This window comes from Oryctolagus cuniculus, chromosome 1 (genome assembly GCF_051225735.1).
Source record: "Oryctolagus cuniculus isolate XC-2025 breed Fujian yellow rabbit chromosome 1, ASM5122573v1, whole genome shotgun sequence".
NCBI classification, from domain to species: domain Eukaryota; kingdom Metazoa; phylum Chordata; class Mammalia; order Lagomorpha; family Leporidae; genus Oryctolagus; species Oryctolagus cuniculus.
The window spans coordinates 48,577,540-48,603,216 of NC_142867.1; the positions used below are offsets into that span (position 1 = coordinate 48,577,540).

Consider the following 25,677-nt stretch of genomic DNA (forward strand, 5'->3'; position numbering starts at 1 on the left):
CGGTGGCTTCCCTGGCAAAGGATCATTTCTGTCCACAAACTTCTCACTCAACTGGCCCCAGGCACAGGCCCTGATGGCACAGCTGTATTGTCAGCAACAGGCACGCACGGGTCTCCACCAGGATAGTCCGTTACACTGCCGGTCGGTACGGTGATTGAAGCAGACCTGTGTCTACACAGGCAACGGGGACACTCACTGACAGCAGACTCACGTCTACACTGGCAGCAGGCACACACACTTTCAGCTCCTGAAATTGGCCACCACTGGTGGAACAAAGACTTGACTCCCCACCGGCCGTGAACACGAGGGCCGCAGGTCATCCATGGAGAGTGGACACAGCTCGGGAGGGCGGTTTTTCAGAGAGGGGGCGGCATACCCTCCCCCCCCAGCAGGCTGGCCAACCCAAGGCGCTCACGCAGAAGGCCCCCAGGACAGAACCGGCAGTGGAATGTGGAATTCAAAACCTGGACGCACTGGAGTCGGGGCGCTGGAATCTGGACACTGCGGCTGGAATCCGGGGCGCATGGCGAGGAGATGAGGCCATGCCTATTCCCAGCGTCTTGAGATCACTCAAGGTGAGGAGAGACTCAGGCTGTGTGGCTCCCAGGGCCGCCCCCCCCCCCCCTCCACACCCTGGCCTGGCCCGGCCCAGCCTGAGCTTTAAAAAGCTCGAGGAAATGTCACTTTCTTTTTGAGGAGGTGCGATGGGCGGAGACGGCCCAGGCGACGTGGCGGTCGGTTTATTCAAAGGCTGGGAACGGTGACAGGACCTCCAAATCCCGAAGCTTGTTTTGTACTCAGGTTCACCCAGGCCCCTTGCCCAGCACAGGGAACCCTGCCGGCTGCCAGCCCTGAGGCCCCCGCCTACCTGACAGCCCAGCCAGGACTCCGCCAGCGGCTGCGAGACTCCTGGGCTGCCCAAGCCACGACCAGGGCTGTGCCTTGAGCGGCTCCAGGGTCCAGGATGCAGGCTACAGCTTGGGGCTCTGGGGCTGAGGCTGGACCACGCACTGCCTACTGCACTAGGCTGGCTCAAGGAGGCCACTGACTGCTGCCTATGTGGCCTGGGACAATGTGGCTCCCTGCTCCCTTTCTATGCTGTCATAAAATGAGGGGCGATCAGGACACCCTCAAGCTCTTCTTCTATATCTGGGGTCCCTGTGTCACCCTAGGGACATCCAGATCCTTCCAAAGACACAGCCTGAATGCAAGACAAATGAGAGTGGATTCCTCCTGAAAGAAGACAGCTCACTCAGCCATCCAGTCCATCGGCAGCCACATCCCGAGGGCGTCTTACACCTGCTCCCGCCATCACTGTCCACAATCACTTCCAGAAATAGCAAGTTGAAGAGAGGCTCCCAGCACAGAAGTAGGCAGAGTAGGTACTCAACAGTGGTGATGAAGATGCCTGCCGTGCCCTGACACTTGTCCTGCGCCACACCCATCATCCTAAGTGCCCTCGCACGCTCCATCTCACTTAGCCCAAACCAAGTCTGAAGGACATGGGTTCGGAGGGGTTAAGTTACCCACAGGAAGTGACGGAGCCAGAATTGGAGACCCCGTTTGGTCTGGCTCCAGCACCATGCTGTTATCCACTCTCCCAGACCCCCATCAAACATGTACTGAATGAGTGAAGCTTTGTGTTGGTGCAAGTGTGTGTCCACCTGGGTGCAAGGTGCATGGGTGTGGGGAGCAGGCGCCTGCAGGTGTCTGCGTGCTTGCTTGTGTGGCTTTTTTAAGGCAAGACTCTCCCTTGTTGTCTCGGCCTTGTGTGTGCTGGAGCTATACTTCGCCGCAGCCATGACTGTAATGAACAGTTAGCGGCACACCAGGCACTCTCATTGGACCTGGTTTCCCAGGGAGATCTCCGGGGCCAGCATGCGCGTGCACGTGCGTGTGCGTGTGCGTGTGTGTGTGTGTGTGCGCGCACGCTGGGGGGTGCAGTGAGCAGCTTGGTGCTGGGGAATGCCAGAGCAGGGTTTCGAGAGGGAGACTGTTGCTCTAAGCGCTGTGCCTGGTGCAAATGGAGAGCTTTACTTAGCTCTAGCTGGAAGCGTATTCTCCAGACCAGTGGCATCTAAGCCTCCAGGCCCTGCCGAGCTCAGCTAGTGGCCACCGTCGCCTGTGGCCTCTTTACTGGCCCCTGGAGCTCCTGGCCAGAGCCTGGGGTTTACTGGGCAGACGGCAGGTCTCGCATCCTGGAGCCGAGGCCTCCCAGGGCCTGGGGAGGGCCCACTCCTCGGGCCCCCCCACCCCCGCAGAGCGGCACTGAATGCAGGGACACACCCTGCCCGAGCCAGCGGAGGAGCCCCTCGCTGAGGCTGAAGACCTGAGGGGGAACCGCGGCCTCCCGCTCCAGAACTCACTTCAGGTGTGCTTGGCACAGCCTGGCAAGCACCAGCCAGTGCCCTCTTCCCCGCCCAGTGACACGGCTGTCCTGCAACTTCTTTCTGCCCACTCGCCTCCACTGGGGCCTCTCAACAGTCAGCACAGCCCGGTCCCTTGGGCTGGCTCCAACTCAGCTCCCAGTTCTCTCACTCCCCACGCCAGCCTGCCCCTGCGTCTCCCAATCCCACTCTGCTCTGCCTACCTCCCTGAGGCCTCAGCTTCTAAGTTCTACCCTCTGGGAGGGTTCCCCTAATGGGGGTGGGGGTGGGACTTCCTCTCCTGCCCTGAGGGCAAGCAACTCCAACAGCAGGCATCTACACTCCTCTGGGCCCACACGCATTATCCACCTGCTGGCCATCCATCCATCCGGGTGTCCTTCCTTCCAACCATGTATCCACATCCATCATGGGTCTCCCTTCCTGTCCATGCTTTCATCCATTTGTCCATCTAACTATAGCATTCTTAAATTTAAGAAATATCTGAGGTCAGTGCCTCAGCCGTGGCTCAATAGGCTAATCCTCCACCTAGCGGCGCCGGCACACCAGGTTCTAGTCCCAGCCAGGGCACCGGATTCTGTCCCAGTTGCCCCTCTTCCAGGCCAGCTCTCTGCTATGGCCCAGGAGTGCAGTGGAGGATGGCCCAAGTGCTTGGGTCCTGCACCCCATGGGAGACCAGGAAAAGCACCTGGCTCCTGCCTTTGGATCAGCGCAGTGCACCGGCTGCAGCATGCCGGCCACGGCGGCCACTGGAGGGTGAACCAACGGCAAAAGGAAGACCTTTCTCTCTGTCTCTCACTGTCCACTCTGCCTGTCCAAAAAAAAAAAAAAAAAAAAAAAAAAAAAAAAGAAAAAGAAAAGAAATATCTGAGAGAGCAAACGAGCAAGCGAGCACAAGAAACAGTTCCTATTCACTGATTCTCCCCCAGATGCCTGCAATGACGTGGGGCCGGGCCAGGCCAAAGCCAGGAGCTGGGAACTCAATCCAAGTCTCCCACGAGGATGGCAGAGACCCAACCACTGGAGCCGTCACCTGCTGCCTCCTAGGGTGCACATTAGCAGGAAGCCAGAACCAGGAGCCAGAGCCAAGCACTGAAACCAGGCCCTCAGACCTAACTGGCAGCTTAACCGCTAGGCCAACTGGCTATCCCTGACCATGTCGCTCTTGACCACAGAACCACAGCATGGGGCCAGAGCCATGGCTCACTTGATTAATCTACCGCCTGTGGCACCAGCATCCCATATGGGTACCGGGTTCTAGTCCTGATTGCTCCTCTTCTAGTCCAGCTCTCTGCTGTGGCCCGGGAAGGCAGTGGAGGATGGCCCAAGTGCTTGGGCCCTGCACCCACATGGGAGACCAGGAGAAGCACCTGGCTCCTGGCTTCGGATCGGAGTAGCTCTAGCCGTAGCAGCCATTTGGGGGGTGAACCAATGGAAGGAAGACCTTTCTCTCTGTCTCTCTCTCACTGTCTACAACTCTCTCTCTGTCTCTTTCTCTTACTGTCTAATTCTACCTGTCAAAAAAAAAAAAAAAAAAAAGAACTGCAGCACATGGGAGCAGGAGGGAATACTGCTACAGTTCTATTTAGCCCTCTGAATGTCCACCAAAAGACATCCTGGTATCCAATCCGTCTTCTCCCACTGACTAACAGAATGGGCCTAGACAAGTGAACTCCTCTCTCTGGGCCATTTTCCCCTCATCAGTAACAAGGTGTCACAGCCACGCCTTCCAGCTCCTGGGGCTGTGGTGAGCTGCACCACCCTGGCACAGAGTTCCTGGCTTCCTGCTATGGAACAGGAGCTGGCCGGGCCCGAGTGGATCCTTGTCCACTACGAGCTTGCAGTTGAGGCTGAGAAACACCTAACATCTGTGGGTCAGTGGATCCAGGGCCCATGGGGGACAGGCGATGCCTCCTGGAAGCACAGAGGGGCGAGCAGGTTCGTGCTGGGGTCTAGAAGGACTGCAGAGAGCAGGGGCCCCGAAGGGAGCATCCGGTCAGATGTGTGGGGTGGGCGAGTCGGCCTTCTTGGTGCCACACACGGTGAGCTCCAAGGCCGGGAGCCAGGGAGCTGCAGCGTGCTGGGGGCCAAGGGCAGGCAGTCCGGGACGGCAGGAGGGCTGATCTCCGAGGGGAGCAGTCAGGCCTCAGGCAGGGCCGTGGACGGGGGAAGGCTTGGTGAATTAGGGCAAACCACCACGATTCTGAATTCCAAGACTTGTGCCTACACCCCCAGCTCACCAGACAGGAGAAGAGATCCGCTTGGTGACAGCCGGGCTCAGGAGACACCATCCCTGCCACCTGGAAGGAAAGCCAGTGCCTGGCATTTCTGACCCTCGTGCGGCCCAATATGTCACCAGTGACGGCGGTTCAGGCCCCCGGGGCTGCACGGCCACCAGATGAAGCTTCCACGGCCTGCCTCTCCCTGCCTCTGTGGCTCAGCCAGGGCCTCCCCACAAGCTGGAGAGTGTGGGCCTGGGGGACAGTGGACGTGGCCCTTGGTAAATGCCAGGCACCAGGTCGGGGGCTTCACCACTGACTTCTCCTGCCCATGCAGCAGCAACTGTCATGCCTGAGCTGCACGTGGAGAAACAGGCCTAGCGGGAGGCGCCTCCCAAGTCCGCAACAGGGCAGGGGGAGGCCTAGACCCACTGACCTGGGCTGCCGCCTTCTCCCTCTCCCCATTATGCCCCCAGCGCCGGAGATGTGTCTCCTCCCGTGCGAGGCCTACAAAGCATCTCTGCCTCTGGTCCAACTGGATCCTCCCCCATCCCTGAGGGATGTCCACTTCATAGACACCGAAACCAAGGCCCGGAGACGCCAAGGCCACGTGCCAGTGCGTGGGCTGCTCAGGGGCCAACGTGGGCCTGGGCACACCACCAGGGCCAGCCCTCAACGGACGACCTCCACCTGGGCTCACAAGAGCCTGGCCCTTGGCTCTCAGCCCAGGGCTCCGGTGGCCCCAGGTGGCCCAGCAGGTGACCATGTTCCTTGCAGTTGCTCAGAGAACCCCCTGAGGTTGAGCATAAAATATTAATCTCTAAGCGATGAGACGCCAGCGTGGCAGGGAGTTGTGGCTGGAGGTATGTTCACATCCCTGCCCTGGTGACAAGGCCCAAGGGAGTCACTCTTGCCCATTCGACCACTTGGGTGGATGGGGAAGGCCCCCAGAGCACCACGCCTGGGTCCCTAGCACGGTCTCCCCAGCTGCAGCCACACTGTTGGGAGAAGGTAGGTCCCCGATCTCAGAGGCTGCTGGGAGACGAGGCCAGCGATGGCAGGGCATCCCAGGCAGCATCCATCCATGGCTCCATCCGCGGCCCCTGTCTGCAGAACGGCGAGGGTGAGCCTCAGCAGAACCGTTCACCCGCGCATCCTGGCTGTCCGCTTGTTCTCGCTGTGTGAGAAGGGCAGACTGCAGGGCAGGGATTTCTGACCGCCTCACTCTTTGCCTACTACGTGCCTGCCACAGAGCAGGTGCTCAGAAATATTTACCGGAAAAATGAATGCACCAATGACCCAGGGCCAACAGCTGCCCGGGCAGGGACACTGCTCAGACTGTCTTGCCGTGCAGGGCAGGGGTGTGGGGAGGCCCTTCCAGCGCCGGAATGGGGAAGGAAAGCAGTGAGGTGGGGACGTCGTGGGCAGCGGGGCAGGGGGCTCGTGGACGGGGCAGAGCCAGCATGCAGCAGGAGCCGGGCGGCCAGGCCAGCAGGAAGGAGGTGAGGCTGAGCCCCAACATGGTCTTCATTTGGCTGCCACGGCGGCGCAGGTGAACACTGCCTCTGAGCCTGGGCCCGAGGGGGCTGGCTCACGAGGCTGCATGAGCTCAGCTACCCAGGGCCGCCCTGGCTAATATTAGCTTGTCCCCACCCAGCCTGGCGTCGGCCTGGGGGAGCAGCCCAGCCGTGGAGTGGGCACTGCACTGGCACCCATGGGAGCCCTCAGCCCTGGCCCCTGCTGCTGCCCCTCCCTGTGTCTGAGCGCCCCTTTAACGAGTTGCTGCTTCAATGCCCGGGGCTGGGATGCACGGCCCCAGCTGCCAGCCCCAGCACACTGCACATCGGTCAGTGTCTCAGGTCCCTGCGCTGGGCTCCCAAGCAGAGCCTGATGCCAGCCTTCCACACTCCCCCTCAGCGGCAGCCAGGCGGAGGGGCCTCCAGCCCTCGCTCTCAGGCCTCATGCCACACGGGGAGGGAGGGGCAGCTGAGGCTTGAAGGGAGCAGGTGAGGGTTCAGCCCTCAAGAGCTACTTAAGAGAAGGGAATGGAACCCACAAATAGCTGAGCCCTTATTACGTTCCGGGTTCTGGGCGAAGTGCTCCACACAGACTCCTCGCGGTAGCCCTGTGAGTCAGGCACTATTCCTGGCCCTCTCCGGGCACACAGACCGGCTAGGGGACTTGTCCAAGGTCACACAGCTGGATAGTGGTGGGGCTGCGACTCGAAGGCAGGACTCAGCAGGATGTGGTGGGGACTCGGGGGAGGTGTGGAGGCCACTCACTTCCCGCTAAGTGCATGACCCGGGGCTCGAAGTAGAGGGATTTGGGACAAAAACTCACCCTGGGCCTTCGAGGGCAGGAGTCTGGTTTGAAAGCCCACAACTACTGCCTAAATCCCCCACAGAGAAAGCTGACAGGGGAAGGGGACCGTGGCGGGGAAGGGAAGGCCTTGAGAAGCAGAGAGCTGGGAGACATGGGGCTGGGGGCTGGGCTGGACCCCGTGGGGCTTGGGGACTTGTGCATCCTGGCTTGGGACAATGGCGCCTTGGCCTGTGGGGGACTGAGCTGATGCAATATGAAGGAAGGGTTTGGAAAGATGGGGGCCAGGATGCCAAGAGCCCTTCTGGCCTGGGGTGGTGACAGTGACAGGTGGGACCCTGCCCAGGTGAGGCGAGGAAGAGGAGGTCCCCCAGGAACAGCTCAAGGGCAGGTGCCCATGTCTGCCCCCAGTCTTGATCTCCACCCTACCTCATAATAGGTATTTACTGAGTGCCCATTACGCAGTAGGCCCTGCTCTAGTTTCCGGGATAGCGACAAGAACCTGTGCCCACATGGAACAGACATTCCAGGCGGGGGTGGGGGGCAGGCCAAAGCCGCCGAGTGCTAGACAGGGACAAGCACCCCGGGGGAAGGGTCCACAGAGGTGCACGGGAGCCAGCAGCACCTGAGCACAGGTCTGGAGGTGGGAGGAATGGCTGAAGGACATGTGCCTGGGGCGGGGGGCAGCCAGCAGCAGCCAGGTCCCCAGGCAGAAGTGCAGCAGTGCAGGCAGGAAGCCAAGGAGGCCAGGGCCAGTGGGCACAAGAGAGGCGGGGGCCATAAGGAGGGGTAGGGGCGCTCCTGGGACCCTTGGAACACTCGTCAGGACTTTGCTTCTCCTCTGAGGCACCAGGGGCCACAGCGAGCTGAGGTCTGGCTTGGTCTGACTGGCATTTTACCAGGATGCCATGCACAGGATGGTTAGGAGGCCTGGGCAGTAACCCGGGCCAGGAAGGCAGTGGCTTCAGCCATGGGTAGTGGCAGAGGTGATGCGAGGCAGCAGGACGTGGAGACAACAGGATTCGCTGATACGTGGAGGAAGAGAAATGGAGAGGGAGTCCCACGGCTTTGGGTCTGAGCCACTGGCCAGGACAGAGATGGGGGCTTGCCCCCAGGCCTCCTCACCCTGTCATCACTGGCACGGCCCTGGGGCAGGGTCAGAGGCATCTGGGGCGCTCTGCCACCTGCACCCCTTGCGTCCTGGTCTGCCCCCTTGTCTGGGAACCGCTGCCCAAGGAGGCACTGCTCCAACTCCGGTGCGCATGAGTCATCTGCGAGCCTCCTTCAAAGGCAGATTCTGAATCCAAAGGTCTGGGGTAGGGATGGGGCTGAAACCCTTTGACTGCTAACTGGGGCCTGGAGACGCCGCTGATGGTCTGGGGGCCCCATACTTCTCGGCGCTGACTCTGCCTCTCTGAGCAGGAGCCTCACCCAGGCGGGGGGAGTAAACACTCTCATCCCACCACCACGCCCCAAGTCTAGGAATCAAATTCTCCCAGGAAAGAGCCAAGGACTCCCATCCATGGAGCCCCCATACCTTTGAAGTTGGCCCCCAGCCCCTGCTCCAGGCCCCCCGCTGGGCACAGTATCTCCCTTGTGAGCGGGCCTTCCTGCAGCTCCCCGAGGACGGATGGCCACGAGAAAGACCTGCAGAGGAGGGGACGGGGGCTGCCCCCAGGCCCGAGCAAACACCCCCTGATGAGGTGGCTGCCCAGCTCTGTGCTGGCCAGAGGGCTGGGTGAGCCTGTCAGCCAGGGCTCAGACTCCTATGCCGTGAATGAATGAATGAAGACTGAGAAGGGTTGAGTGAACGGATGAGGAAGCTCTTCAGCCCCTCGCCCCCTGGCCTCCTACCCACTCCCCTTGCCAGGGGAGCACACACGTGTCCTAGAGGCAGTGAGGCTGGGATGTCGGAGAGCGAGGGCAGTGCCAGGCCGAGGCCCCAGCTCCTCTGCACACTGCAATCCAGAGATCCTGGGAGTCCCAGCAGGCCAGGGCTGCGCAGGGCAGGGCTCTGTCACTCACAGGGAGCGTGTGCGTTTAGAACGGACGGCCTCTGTCCCTTACAGCTGGACAAACTGCAGCCTGAAGGGGCCGAGGGACTTGCCCAAGGTAGCCCTGCTGCTCTAGTTGGCCTGGCGACAGATCCTGCCCTGGTCCTTGTGCCTGCTGCCCTCACCCAGGTCTTGTCTGGGACCTCAGCTCTCCGCAACCCCGGGGCGGGTCCTGAATCCTGAGGCCTGCCTGCACCCAGCGCCAGGCCCCAGAGCTGACCCACTGGCTTCCAGCTCCCACGGTGCAAGCCGCAGTGACTCAGTGTCCACGGGAGCCGTCAGTCCTACTGGAGGAGGTTGGCAAGGACAGCTCAGTGTTACGGAGCTCAGGGACGGCTGTTCGCGCTCCACCAGAAGCAGAGAGGATGCCCAAGTGAGGAAAACATATGAGCAAAACCCAGAGGTTAAAATCAAGGCTGAGACAAGGAGGTGGCCAGGGAGGAGGCCGGCAGAAGGGAGCCCCAGGAGACAGGGCCATGACCCTGAGCAGTAGGTCTTGAGTGCCAAGCTGAGGGGCAGCTAGCATCCCTGCCATGCATAGCTTCACACAGGAGAACTTGGGATCCCCCCAACACCCAGTGCCCCTGCATTCCCCTCCTGGCCACATGGGGGGGGGGTTGTACAGATGTGGTGGGAGGGCAGCTGCAGCCCCAACACAAAACCCTCTTTCTCAGAACTGAGAGAGAGCACCAGCTTAGCCGGCCAGCCCGAGCTGCACCTGCCACTCCCCAGGGACTAGAACTTGCTGAGGGGCACACAGTTGGGGAGGAGAGCACCAGGGCATGGCAGGCCCCAGCTCCCCGTCTCTGGGACACCAGCAGGAGGAGTGGTGATGCACAGGGCTCCAGGGTCCCACAGACTCGGGGCTCAGTGCTGGCCCCACTGCTCACGAGCTAAGTGATCTTGGGTAAGTGGTGTGACCTCTCTGAGCCTCTGCTCCCTTGCCTGTGAACTGGTATGATACTAATAATGCCCCCCTGCGAGAGCCTTGGGTGAATAGGTGAGAATACGTCAAGCAAGCCTAAGACAGTGGCCGGCACCCAGTAGGTGCCTTTGTCTCTAGGAGCCATTGTTACAAGTCAACAATGGGAGGAGGTTCTGGACCATCCTGCCTGGGGAGGCCAAGGATTCGGGATGAGCCTCAGCTGCCTGGCCCGAGAGGGTCTCAATCAGCCAGGCCTGGCCCTGGAGGGCAGGACCGGTTAGTGCCTCCTCCCTGTGGGCTTTGGTGTTCTTTTCAAATTGAGGGCCAAAAAAAAAAAAAAAAAAAAAAAAAAGAAAAGAAAGAAAGAAAGAAAGAAAGAAAGAAAGAAAGAAAGAAAGAAAGAAAGAAATGCACAGGGGGCCAGGCCCAGCACCTAGAGGCCGGCGTCATGAGCTTGAGTCTCACAAATTCCTGTGTGTTCTTGAGCACGTGTCTTCCCTTCTCTGAGCCTGTTTCTAATGCTCTTTTAGCAAAGGGCTCGGAAGAGTAGTCAGTGACGCCAGGACACCCTGCCTGGATGCCTGCTCAGGTTCCCCATCCCGCACTGTCCCCCCAGGAGATGACTGATCAGCAGCCAGAATCCCCTTAACCTGACATTTCCTCCCAGTGATCTACCTCTAGCCCTGGTCCCTGGTTACAAAGTCGCACCTGCCAAGGCTGTATTCAGAGTGCAGCGCAAACCCTCTTGCCCGCTGCAAGACCCCGCCGCCACGGCTCCCGTACCAACTGCGACAGCCGTGAATGAGCCGCGTCCCTGATTACATTCCTTTATCACAGCAGTGACTTGTGGCCTGGGAGCACCCATCTGCTCCGCAGGGAATGCGCGGCAACTGTCCCCAGAGGCTCCTGGCCCTCACTGTCCCCTGAGCTCGCACCAGGGCTGGGACGCTCAGGCCAGGGTGGTGGCCAGAAGCCGACGAGCGGCTGCGGCCCAGGCCCTGACCTTTTGGGCCAGAGCGAGTGCACCGGTCATGAGACTGCTCAGAATAGCCAGAGGCACTATATTCAGCTGCTGTGGGAGGCCGAGATCCCCCAGTGCGCACGCAGTGGGCTTTGGAACGGGCCCCCTGCAGCTGCCCTCCCCTACCTCTGAGACAGCCCACCCGCCTCCCTAAGAGGCTCAAGCCAATCCCCTCCTTCCAGGAGTCCAGGAGCAGGCACAGGCCCTGAGCCCGGAGGTAGAAGACATAGGCAGCTGAACCAGCCTGCTCGCACGCGGCCCTGGGTAAAGCCCTCCACCCTGCGCCACTGTTTCCTCTCCATCATGATAATCGCTCCTATTACACTGCCTATGCGAGAAGCTCCGACACCCAGGTGAAACAAAACCTAGTCACACAAGGCCGCTGATGAGCACTGTATCATAAACCAGATAGCTTTTTGAAAGGAAGGACTTTGGGCCTGACCCTGGCCCAGCCGGTGGAGTCCAGGAAGGCATCACTGAGAACGGATGCTTGGGGGTTGTGCAGCGTGGGAAGGAGTGAGTGGAGCCAGGAGGAAAGAGTGCGCCAGAGGGAGCCGTATATGCAAAGGTCCTGAGGCAGGGAACCTGGCCCATGTAAGAAGTGAAAAGAGGCCAGGTGGTTGCTACTCAGTGAGCACTGAGGAGACTGAGACAGGGAGGCCCTGAGAGGCCAGGGTGTGGGCCAGGGAAGTACCCAAGTGTGTTAAGCAGGCAAGGCGCTGATCGGACAGACAGTGAGCTGTCAGAGGTAACCACAGAGGTTGCCAAGCATAGAGACCAGGGGCTGTGGGTGGAAGAGCTGGCAGGGAGCTCCTGCAGAGGTGGCTTGAAGCCGGAGGGTGGACACGGAGATGGACGGGCATGGGGTACATTGATCGTGCAGCCACTGGGAGTAATTAGAGCAGCCAGCGTCTACTGAGCACCTACTGTGTGCTGGGCCCCGCGGCTCTGCACAGTCACCCCCACGGGCTCTACAACAATGCTGGGAGGTCACGACACCCAGCATTGCCCCTGTTTAGCCTTGGTGAGGCTGTGGGCCTTTGGCTGGGAGACTCGTGGTTTGCGATTTTCATTACTGGGAGGGCAGAGGCCAGGGGTACTGTTCAGACACACAGGGCTCCCTGTGAAAGAATTGGAGGAAGGAGAATGCTTGGGGCGGCTGGGGACGCGGCGGACTCTTCTCCACTGCCCAGGGCTCTCCTACACTCATTGCCTGGAGGAGGTGGGCCCTAAGACAAGAGGCCGAGTCCAACGACGGCGCCATCCACCAGCCCTCCCCTAGAGGAGCCTGCATTGCCTGGGTCCAAGGGAGGTACAGAGGTCTCCAGCTGGCTCTGCGCTCCAGCCTCCAGGGAGCAGAGGGGGACTCAGGGCTGCTTTAGGTCCCAAAGAGGTAGAGACAAGGCAAAGAGATAGACACTAGACGAGGGCTCAGCAGCGAGGCGGGCAGTGCGTGGGCAGGAGTGGGGCTTCCCCAGCCTGGGGGTCGTGGGCACATCTTTGACCTCTGGGAGGTCACTGACTCTGGGGGACCGACATCACCACTCACAGCTGTGCCATGGACCCTGTCTGGCCTGCAGCCTAGGGACCACCACTGGCCCTGATGGGACATGGAATGATGCTCCTGATGACAATGTGCAAGTCACACTCAAAAGCCGAGGGCCTTGGACTTCAGTGGACCCCCCGCAAGGAGGAAAGGAGGGCAGGCTTCAAGCAGGGCTCCCGCGGGCTGCCCCACATCTGTTCTCACACCTCTGCAACTCAGCCCGGGAGCACCGCAGCCCCCTGCTCTCTGCACGGCCAGCCTCCTGCCTGCCCCGCCATTGCCTCTGGGATAATTTCTTATTCCCAAAGCAGAGGAAGCTCCTTAACCCCTCACCCCATGGGATCCTCATCACTCCCACCCAGAATGCAAGCTGAGCTCATCCCAGGACAGAGAGGCCGGGGAGCCAGCTGTCACCTCTCACAAGCTCAGATGGGACCTCCACCCCAGCCACACAGGCTCCATCTTCCTGAGCCAGTGCCAGGGCCTGGGTGGGTGGCAGCTCCTCAGGGAAAGGTGACCTCGCCACTGGGCCTGCCCGCCCACACTGGCTGGAAGTGCCCCTGGCAAGGCGGCTCAGGTGTCCCGGGAGATGGAGGGGGCAGGCAGGCAGCTGCTGCCTTCCGTGTCCCTGCAGGTGCACGCACACCCAGACAACACGCTGTGTCTCCTATCCAGTGACACACTGTCACCTGGAGCAGCATACACGCACAACCGGTCACTCGGGGAGCCTCCGGCAGCCTTCTGCACAGATGGTCTCATGCACACGCACACACACAAAGGCAGCAAAGAGCTTCACACAGGCAGTTGCACACTTGGCCCGCACAGAGACACACTCACCTAGTCTTGCACACACAGCATCTCTCTTCCACACACAGTCCCTCTCCTTAATCATATACTATCCCCTACAGTCTCATCCTCCCTCCCTCTCTCTCTCTCTCTCTCACTCTCTCTCTCTTTCTCACACACACACACGCACAAAGTACATATCACCCCCAATCTGTCTCTCACACTCACCCAGGATTTCCCTGACACAAGGACTTACAGACTCTCAGACTCCGTCTCAGCACACACACGTACACACGCACACGCGTGCACTGCCTCATGGCATGTCTGTCTCTTCTTGCACACACACGGCACCTCTTACACAAGCCTCCTCTCACACATAACCCAACAGCAGCCTGTTCTGCAGTCTAGACCTAGCAATTCCAGGAGGCCTGGGGCCCCGGGTGGGGGAGGGGTGGACGAAGGTGACAGCGCCAGCGGTGGCAGAGCAGAGCGGGAGGAGGGCGGGCAGCCGGCTGGTCCCTGCGCAGCTGAGCCGCAGAGAGACAGCGCAATGCAGCGAGGCTGGCCGGCGGGCGGCCGGGAGCCTGGGTTCCAAACCCTGCTCTGCCTCAGCTCCCTTGCTCCCCTGGGGGCCTGGGTCCTCATCTGTCACCCAAGAGAGTTGGAAGGGACGACAATCTTTCTGTGAAGCTATGGGGGAAATGGTGGCCCAGATCGGAAGAGGCGGGCTCCTGCCAGGAGCCACCTCTGCCCTGGCACCCCTGCCCCGCCACCACCTCCCCCTGCCCAACTTCAATGGACATTTGCATGAGAGATTTTTTTTAAAGACTTGTCAGTTGGGTTTTGTACACCAGCAAGACCCCAAGCCACAGCCAATGGCCCAACTGTCTGCACTGGGTACAGCTACCCCACGTCCCAGGAATGTCCAGTGGGAGGAGAGGGACTGGGACATGCCCCATGGGCCCCTGCCTGCCTTGGAACTCAGGGATTCTGATTAAGAGCCCAAAAGCTGAGCCTAGGAAAGGGGTGTGAGCACCCAACCTCCTGCCAGGGAGAGCCGCTGAGATCACCGTGAGGAAGTGGGGCCTCCCTGGCTTTTCAGGCCAAGGTTGGGGGCAGGCGGAAAACGCTGCCCAAGGTCAAGTGTGGGCTGAATGGGCAGCTGCTCTGACCCAGGCCTTTGCCCAGCCTGTCCCCCACCCCAACCCTAGCACTCACTGGCTCAACACACTGGGGCTCAACACCCCAGTGCCCCTGCTCCAGCCCCTCCCCACAGCTGAGCACAGCTCCCACTTACATAATCCTCTAGCCGTGGTGCTGGCCTCTGTCGGGGAAGGGGACGGGAGGCCTCTGGGGGTCCCAGGCCACTCTAGGAATGGCAGGGAGTTTGTGGCCACCACAAGGAAGGAGAAGCTCCCAGGGGATTTGGGTTCAAGTCTCCCTTAGCCTCCAGCTTCCTGGGTGACCTTGGGCAAGATTCTCAGGGGCAAAATCAGAGGCCAGGCTCGTTCCCTTTTGGACCCCGCTGCCCACACCTACCTGTTCTAAGATTCCAGGGTAAGTCTCTAGCCTGCTGCCCCTCCACCATGCCATCTGACCACATCTGGGCCTCACATGACCTTTTGCTGCCCTCCCAGGCAGACTCCTGCCCCTGCCCCCTGCCCCCTGCCCCCTGCCCCAGGCTCTGGCTCAGGCTCCAGTGGGCAGTGGGAAGCCAGGGTCAGCAGGGAAACAGCAAGGGCAGAGGTAGTGCTTTCTCGGGTGGGTGTGTGTGTTGGGGCAGGGTGGCCGCCCACGGATGGGGAAGGATCTCTCTTTATATTGCCAACTCTGTTCCTGCCCTGGTGCCCTGGACTCCCCACAGGCCTCCAGAGGCAGAGCGCAGGAAGGTGGAACTGTCTCTTCCAGGGTGGCCAGCTGGCTGCTGCCAGTCTCCCTTCTGGGCTCAGTTACCGAGGGGTCAGCAGCAAAGGCCCTGGGAGCCCCCTCTCCCACTGTACAGATGATGACACTAACCCAGAGAGGGCCAAGGTCAGAAGCAGGGTGTCCTTTCTCCCCAGCAACAAGCTGCTTGTCACCAAAGGGGAGTGGCTGCTGAAGACACACCCACCTCTCAGGCACACCTCACCCTGGCAGGCTCCCCCTGAGGGCTCCCCTCTCCCTGAGCCCCCAAGTCCCAGAGGCTGCACAGGTGTGAACCTCATGACCCTCTCAGACACCCATCACTGTGCACAGAAAAGGACAAGCTCTGACCCCAGGAGCAGGTCACAGAGGGATTGCCAGCCCCCAAGTTGCGAATTAGCCCTCAAGATTCCCCCTTGGCTGAGGCTGCTCCGGGGGAGAGGGGTGGTCTCTCTGGAGCAGCCAGGCAGGCCTCAGGCCCTCTTGGGCCCTGGCTGGCTCCAGGCACCTCCTTACCTGGGAGGTGCTTCCTTCCCCACACCAAAATCTATAGAGGGCACTTCGCACCTTCAAGCACACATCTGCAAAGACACAGATACACGCCGACGGCCACTCACGCACACTCATACACCCGTGCTCACTCGCTCCCACCCAAACACACACCACCACACTTACATAAATACGCACACACCAGCTACTCACACACACAAACACCCCTTCCTACCCAACCGCACTGACTCGCTGTGAGGGACAGCGACTCCTGCAGGGCTCTCAACCGGTCACCCTTGCAAAGGGCCACCGCTGCGCTCCAGGACACTCGCATATGCCCCTTCCAGTCCAGACTCCCTGGGCGCCGGCTCTCGAGCCCCTCCCCGCCTCCGCCCGCGGGAGCAGAGGGCGCTCGCTGCCTTCTCGGCCCGCCCGCTCTGCTCCGGGCTCTGTTGCCACTTACCCGCGCGTAGCGAGACGAGTAGGGATCCTCGAAGAGCGCCCAGATGCGTGGCTGCCAGCGGCGCCAGAAGCCGCCCGGCCGGCCGTCCGGGGAGTCGCTGAGCGCCAGGCGCTTGGTCATCTCCAGCTCGTCCTCGCCGTCGCCCGAGTCGCCAGGGCCGTCGGCGTCCGCGTCGTCGGCACTGTTGTCCAAGGGCGCCCCGCCAAAGCTGTCGAGCGCCTCCTCGGCGTCGCGGTGCTGGCGGTAGGTCATCCAGCAGCACGGCTCCACGTCGGTCTCGTCGATGCCCCAGAAGGCCAGCTCCTCCTCGTACAGCGGCCCGCACACGTCGGCCGGGCAGTGCAGCTTGCCCGTGCGGTAGTAGTTCAGGATGTGCGCAAAGACGCCCGGGTGGCGATCGAAGAAGAACTCGTCGGCCCGCGGGTCATAGTCGAAGTGGCTGTGGGCGTCGGGCTCCGCCAGCCAGGCGAGCCGCGTGCCGGGCAGCGTGCGCAGCGTCGAGCGGTACGTCTGGTGGCGCGTGCCGCCCACGTTGATCACGATGCGCTCGCTCTCGTCCCCTTGGCCCATCGCGGCGCCCCCTTAGGCATGGCGCGGCCCAGCGACACCCATGGGAGCGGCCGCCAGGGGGAGTCGGTGCCGGGGAGGGGGGCGCGCGGCCTCCTCCCCCCTCCCCCCAGCCGTCGGGGGAACAGAGGACCGCGGCTCTGGCCACCCCAGCGAGCGGCTGGGACCCGTCGTTCGGGGCGCTTTTTGGTCCAGGGAAGTGCGCGCCGGATCCCAAGGGTCTCCAGGCGCTTGATGTGGGAGGGAGCTGGTCTGGCTGTGGAGGAGGCAGAGGAGCAAAAAGGGAGGGAGGGAGGGAGGGAGGGGGGCGGCGCTCAGCGGCGAGCCCCGGGAGGAGGGGAAAGAGGGTGGGGGGGCCGGGCTTCTATCCCCATCTCAGCTGGAGAGCGGAGAAATCGACACAAAGCTTATGGGGCCAGGCAGATAGAGACCAGCTCCCAGAAGGGGGAGGGGAGGAGAGGGGGCCGGGAAATGCGCGCTCCGCGGTGCGGTGGTCGCCGCAGCGCGTCCTCCGCGCCGGGGAGATGGATGCCGGCTGCCTTCCTCCCTGCGTGGCGGGGCTGCAGCGCGGGGCGCAGGGCGGGCTCCGGCCCCCTCCCCTCTCTCCTTGCCTGGCTGCCTGCTCCCCCCGGCGGCGGGCGCGCCCGCCCGCCCTCCTCGTTCCTTCTCCCCGCCTCCCGGAGGAGATGGCGGGTCCCCTGGGCAGGGGCGCCCGGGTGTTGCTCGGTGCGGCGGCCGCTGCGCGCCGCGCTCCGGGCGCTCAGGCTCGACCTGGGCTCCGCTGGGCTGCGCTGGGACTCAGGCTTCCGCGGCGGTGCTGAAGGGACAGCTCCCAGACGGTCGCGGAGCTGCGTGGGGCCGGACGGGGGTTCTGCCGGCTGGGTTTGGTCTGCGGGGCCGGCCGGCACTGGCTCCGGTGCCTCTGCGCCCCGCGCTCCGCTCCCGGCTTCGGGCAGGCGGTGGGCGCTGCCGGCCGCGGCCAGGGGGCTGCGGAGGTCGGGCCCGGGAGGCGGGGGTGGCGGGGCCCGGCGCGGCGCGGCGAGGCCGGCGAGGCCAGGGAGGCGAGGCGCGGAGCGGCCGCCGCCGCCGCGACGCTGCCGCCGCCGGAGCTGCTGCTCAGCTCGCTGGCTGGCTCGCTCGCTCGCGCGGTCCGCGTCCAGCCCGCCGCTCTCCGGACACGGGCACACGGCGCGCGCAGCCGCACTCGCCCCCGGAGGGAGGCGCCGCGCTGGGTCCTAAAAAGCCCTGATTCCGCGCCCCCCTCCCAGCCCAGCGCGAGCCGGGCCTCCCTCCACCCCAGCGCTGGGGGCGCCCGCCCCGCACGGCTCCCGCTGCTCCCGGGGGACCCGCCGACGCTCCGCCCCAGGGAGCGCTGCTCGAAGGGCGGGGGCTCCAAGAGACGTCTGGGCCCGCGGCCCCGGGTCACATTGAGGTGACAAGGGCGTCGTAGGCACCCGCCCCTCTCCTTCCAAACCCGGAACTGTCTGATCCCCTGGTGAGGCGAGGCGCTCCCAACGGGTCCTCAGAGACACCTTGTCCGGGATCGGGCGCGATAGATAGATCCAAGGAGCGCTTTCATACCAACCATTCGCCCGGAATCTGGAACCCCGCGATGCTTCCATAGCTATCCTGTTGCATGGACTCCAAACACACACACACTCACACACACACACACACACACGCCTTGTTCTCTAAACCATCACAAACAACCAATCCTGGCTCTTTTTCACCCCCTGCCACCGCTTACTACTTTGCGTTTCGGTGAATTCTCAGATAAACATTTTCCCAGAAAGCCATATACAGATTTCAGTTGCCATTAGCCGCTTTTCACATTTTAATAAACAGCTCAAAGATTATGTAAAACAAGAACCCCAAAATCAAAACCAAAAGGCCCTGGACCCGTGGAAGCTTGGGACTGACCTCATCTCCTGGAAGCCCCTGTCCCCCCCAAGTCCGCTGGTCTGCCAGGTGTGGGTCCCTGGGTGCTCTCAAGGCTCACGGGGGATGCTGCTCCTAAGCCCCACTACGTGTTGACATTCTTCTCCCCAGGGAGAAGGCAGCCCCAGCTGCCTTTGGGGCCACCCTGTGTTGCCTGTGGGGCTGGGTGGGAGCAGCTGCCTGCAGTGACGCCCACAGCTTCACAGTGGCTCCTGGGGGTGGGGGTAGCAGTCTGGACCTCACAGCCTTCCTGGCCGCTGCCTGCTGCTGGTGTCCCCACTGACCTTAGCCCATCCCTCACTCCTCCACTCCCTGCTTGTCCCAGGCTCTGTCCCAGGCACAAGGGCACAGGAGATGAATCAGCCGCAGCCTCTGCCCTCCACCAGCTCCAGGCATTGGCGGGGGGCAGGGGGAGGGGAGGTGGGCAGGTGGGCCTGGGCAGGACACGAGGACAGGCCCAGCTCCAAGGGGCAGCTGGGCTGGGAAAGCGGCTTATTGATCCCAGTCCAGCCCAATCGAACACAAGCTGCCTGGGCAAAGGGCGATTTAATTAAGGAGACCTGAGGCTCCTGTTTATACCTGTTGGCACTTGCTGACTGTGCAGGCTGCCGTCCCTCCACACTGCCCCACACACAGATGCTGTTGCGGGCCTGGGGACAAAGCAGTGCTGTGGACATCTCTGCCATCCAGCCAGGGAAATCACCTCCCAGCCACAGAGAGGTCCTTGTGTGGTGGGGAAAGGGCTTGGAGGGATGGAGAAGGGCAAGGGATGACAGATGGAGGGAGAATGGGAGAGAGAGGGCGGTAACTCAGAACTGGAGAGAGAGCTGGACAGACGAACAGAGGACTGGCGTCTGGGGACAGGTGCACACTCCTTCCCTCCAGAGCTTAGTCTGCATGTTTTTTTCCCAGTTAGGAGCTGCTCCTTTCTCAGTCTCAGAGCAATGCAGGGATGAGCGTGTCTTTAAGTGTCCCTCTCACCACGACCTGTGTGAGACCTGTCTGCTAACCATGAAGAGGTCTGGCCTGGTGTAGCCCAGCCTGGCCCATATGCGGGTCCCCAGGACACAGGATCTCAGGAAGCTCTGCCCCAAGACTTCCTAAGGGAGAGTGGAAGGGCACAGAGAGCTTGGCACACACGCATGCCAAGATGGGTGAGATCGAGACCGGGAGACCAGAGACAGGCCTCTCCAGAGCGCCCCGTCCCCCCAGCCTCATGACCAGCCACTCCCCCCTCACCTGCCCTAGACATCTGCAATTGCTGCTTAAGGGCTGATGATCCCGCTTCCTCTCCCTCCTGCAGAAGCACCAGGGGTCAGAGGACGGCTCCCAGACCTTCTCTACAGCTCATCCTTTTGCCCGAAAATGACTTTCAGCTCCCCCAGGGCTCCCCATGTGCTTCCCTGCACAGTGCTCAGAGCGGTGGCTGCTCACTGAGGGCTCCCTGACTCGGGAAAGGCCAGGAGAGGGGCTGGGACCCAGGAAGCCCCGAGGCAGAGACTGTGGGAGTCGGGGCCCCTTACCAAGGCCAGAGTGGGACTTACCCAGGACCCTTTAGGAAGTCAGTACACAGTACACACCCTGGCCAGGGCCCCATGGGGGTCTTCATGGGGAGCTGCTGTGAGACACAGAGGTGGAGAGACAGAGGCAAAGGGCCCCAAGTAAGGGGGAAAGTGGAAGCCTAGGGGCTCTGGCCAGGCCTCGCCCTGGAAGATGAGCTAGGAAAAGAGATACGGTCCAGGGCTGGAGGGAGCGAGAACATGACAGGCACACATTACACCTTAAAATGCCCTAGGCCGCATGCAGAGGCGGCTCGGGGAGAAGTCAGCTGTGTGGAGGTGCCCCACACATTCCACTTTAGGATTCTCACTTGGAGCCCTGGTGACACAAGCCCTTCCCCCAGCCCAGGCCTCAAGAAATAACCCCTTCTGTATCCTAAGCGGCACATAAAAGTCCCTTCTCTCACTTCCTCTTCACACAGAAGGCTGGCATTTGCAGAAAGCCCAGAAAAACCAACAGGGCAACATAGAAGAAAAAAAAAAGAAAGAAAATAAGAAGCAGAGACATAGGAGGGGGAAGTTCGCTTGTCACGAACACTGACCACAGACCCTAAAGCCTTGCCCCCTTTCCACTTTTGAGCTCTCGCCGTTATCCCGGCTCCCCCTGCAGAGTAGGCTGTGGTCCCATGCCACACAATCTTTGGGCGCTGGGGAGGGTGGTGGGAGGAGGCGGTGAGCTACTGCGGGTGGAGGACAGTATGCAGTGGCTTAAAGCACAGACGCGGGCACAAGACCACCTGGGTTCAAATCCCAGCTAACTGTGACCTTGGACAAGTCATGCAACTTCTCTGTGCCTCAGTTTCTTTGCCGTTGGTGTTGGGGACAGTCATCATGCCTACATCCTCAGCACTTCGGCTGTGTGCAGGCTGAATGGGAGGATGTGCAGGGCTCCCGGGAGTTCTGTGTGCATGCAAGGGGCTGGAGGAGGAGCTGGGGCTGGCAGCGAGCTAGACAACGGTGAAGAGAGTCCTGAAGCCAAGTGTGGCCTCCATTTGCACATCCGGCACTCACAGGCCTTAGACCTGGGCGTGCAAGGCCCTGGACCTGGTCCAAGTCCAGCCCCCAGGCCTTTGTCCAGGTTGGCATATTCTTCATGGCTCTTCCAGGCCCAGAGCCTCTGCATTCCTGATGGGTTGGGGTGCCATCTTGCGGCCGTGCTTGGAAGCTACCGTCAGCAGAGTGCTGGGAGAGTCGACTTGGTGGGATAGCCTGCTGTGATGGTAGGCAGTGGGGACAGCAGGTGGCGTCGGCTTCCCAGACCAGACCTCCTCCCTCTGATGGGCAGGGGGGAGTGAACCTCAAGGTGTCACTGTGGGAAACTGGTGACCTTGGTCATAGGATCAGGAGCTTGAGCAGTGACCCTGGTAGCTAACTTGGGCCGGGGTAGGAGTCAAGGTAGAGCTGCTCCTACTTGCAAATCCTGTTTTCTCTTAGACCATGGGAAGCCTAGTAAGGGGCCAAGGTGAGGAATCGTCTGGGCAGGTGTCTTGAACAGGATTTTTCCAACATGTGTGCTTTCGAGCTTGCTCCAGACTGCTCAAGGTACAATGTTTAGCAGGCCTCTATCCACTAGATGTCAGTAGAAGCCGCTTCCCCAGCCAGCATCATCAAAGGTCTATGGACACTGCCAAAGCTCCCTGGGGGCGGAGGGAGGGGGAGGGGATTTCCTCTGGTTAAGAGAATCCTTGATCTAGAGTGTTGGGTCCAAATCGCATTTTCGCTGCTCACTAGCTGAATGAACCAGGCACATTCCCTCTTTAGGCCTTGTTTCCTCTTGTGTGGCAAGGGAGTGATACTCTATGGGGTTTACGCAGGAGAGTGCCTCACCTCCTCTCCGCTTCTCTCCATCTGCCATCCCTCAGCAGCCAGCTCTTACCCCACCTCTCCGTCGCAGACCCTTACCAATCCCTAGCCTTAGGGGGTTGCTGTGGGTCCCGGGCAGAACTGCCACCCGCCCTGGACTTGGTCTTTGGGAAGGCGCGGTCTCACCACCTGTCGGGGCTGGCTGTGGGGTGAGGTGGGGAGGTGGGAGATGATGAAGGCAGGGGAGCAGGTGTGTGAATGCGGTCAGGGGTCCATGTGTGTAGGGACGATGGTGTGCAGGCACTTCTACAAGTGTGTCCCCAGCAGCACTGGGCAGAGGCCACCGAGCCCTCTCCCAAGAGGAGCTGGGGACTCCTGGTGACCCCAGGGCTTGTCCGAGGAGCCTGGCGCTTCCCCTGCTGTGCAGAGTGTGTGTGCGTCAGCCTGCGGGGGAACAGGGTCAGCAGAGTGCAGGTGGGAGGGGTCCCAAGCCAAGACTTTTTCAAAATAGAAGGCGGCCGGCGCCGCGGCTCACCAGGCTAATCCTCCGCCTAGCGGCGCCGGCACACCGGGTTCTAGTCCCGGTCGGGGCGCCGGATTCTGTCCCGGTTGCCCCTCTTACAGGCCAGCCCTCTGCTGTGGCCAGGGAGTGCAGTGGAGGATGGCCCAAATGCTTGGGCCCTGCACCCCATGGGAGACCAGGAAAAGCACCTGGCTCCTGGCTCCTGCCATCGGATCAGCGCGGTGCGCCGGCCGCAGCGCGCTGGCCGCGGCGGCCATTGGAGGGTGAACCAACGGCAATGGAAGACCTTTCTCTCTGTCTCTCTCTCTCACTGTCCACTCTGCCTGTCAAAAAAATAATAAAAAATAAAAAATAAATAAAAACAAAATAGAAGGCAAGAAATCAAATAATAAATAAAAAGCAAGGGAAGAAGTGAATATTTTAAATAAATCAGAACCAAATATACATTTTTAAAAAGTTGACCAATTCCACCGAGAAAACTAGATACAATACGTTGACAACCAAAACAGTTACAACTCCGTTTGCAAGTGCAGAATGATTTTCAGTTGAAAAAGCATTGATTTTATATAAGCTGCATCAGAGATGGCTGAGAATGAAAAATCACGGTCCCTACCCCATATAAGCATTTCTTTCCTGTATACCAGAAAGACCTATTTTAAACTTTCATGCACATTTACGGCTCCCAGAATGTACTAGCCAAGGGTCATGTAACTGAAAGTATCACCAGGTCAGAGCTACTTAGAGACGAACTTGAAATGCCAGGGCCTCAGAAAAGCCAAAACAAGAGTGCTTGGTTCCAGATTTCAAAGCTAACTACAAAGCTGCCATACACAGGACCATATGGCGCTGGTGTAAGGACACGTCCATTGTTCACTGGAATAGAATTCAGAATCCAGAAACAAGACCATGAAATTATGGGCAATTAATTTTCTACAAGGGTGTCAAGACAATTTAATGGGAAAAATATGGTCTTTTCAGTAAATAACGCTGAAACAACTGTAAATCCCAAAGATTGAACTTGGAGCCTTTTCTCACACCGTGTAGAAACTTAAAAATGGATCAAATTCTTAAATGCATGAGCTAAAACTGCAAGACTCTTAGAACTTGGGTTAGATATGGCTTCTTAGACATGATATCAAATACACTAACAAAAAGAAAAGATCGGTAAATTGGACTTCAGCAGAATAAAACAACATGATCAAGAACGTTATAAGACGGTGGGAGAAAACGGTTTTAAATCGTGTCTAGAATGTACAAAAGAGCTCTGATAACTCAGCAAGAAAAACACAATTAACCTATTTTTTAAAAAAAGAGAGACAGAGAGTGAGGGAGAAACACGGAGCTCCCATCCACTGGGTCACTGTCCAAATCCCTGCCACAGCCAGGTCTGGGCCAGAGGAGGAGGAGGAGCCAGGGACTGAGTTCAGGTCTCAGACTCACACGGGGCAGGGACTCAAGTACTTGGGCCACCATCTGGTATCTGCCGGGCTATGCGTTAGCAGGAAGCTGGCATCAGGACCGGTACATAGGTACTCTGACATGAAAGAGAGGCAACCTAACCCCTAGACCAAATGTGCAGCCCACAAATAACCTAATTTTAAAATGAACAAAAGGTCTGAATATTCATTTCTCCCAAGAAAATGTACAAATTGCCAATAAGCACATGAAAACATGCCCAACCTCACTAGTCATTAGGGAACTACAACTCAGAACCACGAGATCATACTTCACATCCACTAAGATGACAATAAAAAAAAAACAATAATAATCAGGATTGTGAAGGATCTGGAGAAACCGAAACCCTAGTACACTGCTCATGGGAATGGAAAATGGTGCAACTACTTTGCAAAAGCCTTAGCAATTCCTTGAAAAATTAAACATAGAGTTATGATACATACAGAGATTTCAATATTAGGTATATAAACCCAAGAGAATTAGAAGCACATGTTTCTAGAAAAATTTGCATGGGAACGTTCATGGCAGCATTATTCATAATGGTTAAGAAACGGAAACAACCCAATGCCCTCAGCTGATGAATGGATAAACAAAATGTGTTGTAGCCGTAGAGTGAAGTGCTACTCAGTCATGAAAAAGAACGGAAGTATCGATGCACATTACGAGATGGATGAACCTGGAAAACACCCTGTGAAAGAGTCACATGTAGAAGGCCACACATTGTTGATTACATTCTTGTAAACTGTCCATACAGCCAGAAAGGGGAGGGGTTGTCGGGGCGGGGAGTGACTACTAATGGGGGTGATGCAGAAGTTCTGGAATTTCACAGTGGTGATGGTTGCACAGCGCACTGGTCAGTTTTTCATTTCCATGATGGAATACCCAAGGACACAGACTTGATCAAGAAAGAGTTGATTTAGCTCACAGTCGTAGAGGTTCAAGTTCAAGATTGGGCAGCTCTGCCTCTGGTGACTGCAGAATCTGCAGGTGGCCTGGAGCAGCACACAGCAAGAGACAGTGGGTGTGCGTCTGCCTGTCTGCCTCTCCTTATAAAGCCACCAGGATGGGGTCCTGGGTGTCACCTTAGTGCCCTAACCCAACCCAAACCCTTCCCAAAGGCCCTGCCTCCAAGCACCATAATTGGGTAAGTTTCCACCCTCCCAGTACCAGTAACGTGAGACTCTGCGGACTAAGCTACATACATCCAAGGACCAAATGATTTTCAGATGATAGCATTCAACCTTGTGGATAGATTACAAACCACTGAAAGGCACACTTTATAAGGGTAAATTTTATGATATGTGAGTTATATCTTTGTAAGACTCTGGGGAGGGGAAAAGGAAGGGAGAAGTTCATGAGGAGGTTATGTCGTTTGTCCGTGCTGAGATGAACCTGGTCCCTGTCCTCTTCTCCGTAAAACATCCACTTCATTTTTTTTTGTTCTTTCTCTGAAGAGCTTTAAGGCACAGGCCTTTCAAAATCATGACATCATTAGCCAGAGAGAAAGCTGAAGTCCAGACAGGCTAGGTCGCATCCCCAGGCTGTCAGAGCTGGTGAATGGCACAGCAGGCCTGGATTCCAGGGACTCCTGGAGCCGGTGACAGGTTCTGGGACTCATTCCCCCTGCTCCTGGGAAGAGTTCTCCATGAACTGGAGTCTACCGTTCAATGTGGTCTGAAGAAACAAAACTTGGGAACTAGACTCAAATGACCCAGTATGGCATA

The 25,677-nt window shown here is 59.4% G+C and overlaps 1 protein-coding gene across 6 annotated transcripts in view; it reads right to left on the reverse strand.

Annotated features, from left to right (window-relative positions):
* KCNC1 (potassium voltage-gated channel subfamily C member 1) overlaps positions 1 to 16,943 on the reverse strand; it is a 41,118-nt gene extending 24,175 nt beyond the window's left edge. For 5 of the 6 annotated variants that reach the window (XM_051833923.3, XM_070065286.2, XM_051833924.3 and 2 more), the window contains exon 1: positions 16,109 to 16,943. In XM_051833923.3, the coding sequence (XP_051689883.1) occupies positions 16,109 to 16,678 (570 nt within the window). In that variant the 5' untranslated portion in view covers positions 16,679 to 16,943. 6 annotated transcript variants of the gene reach the window in all.
* Positions 16,944 to 25,677: the final 8,734 nt, after the last annotated feature.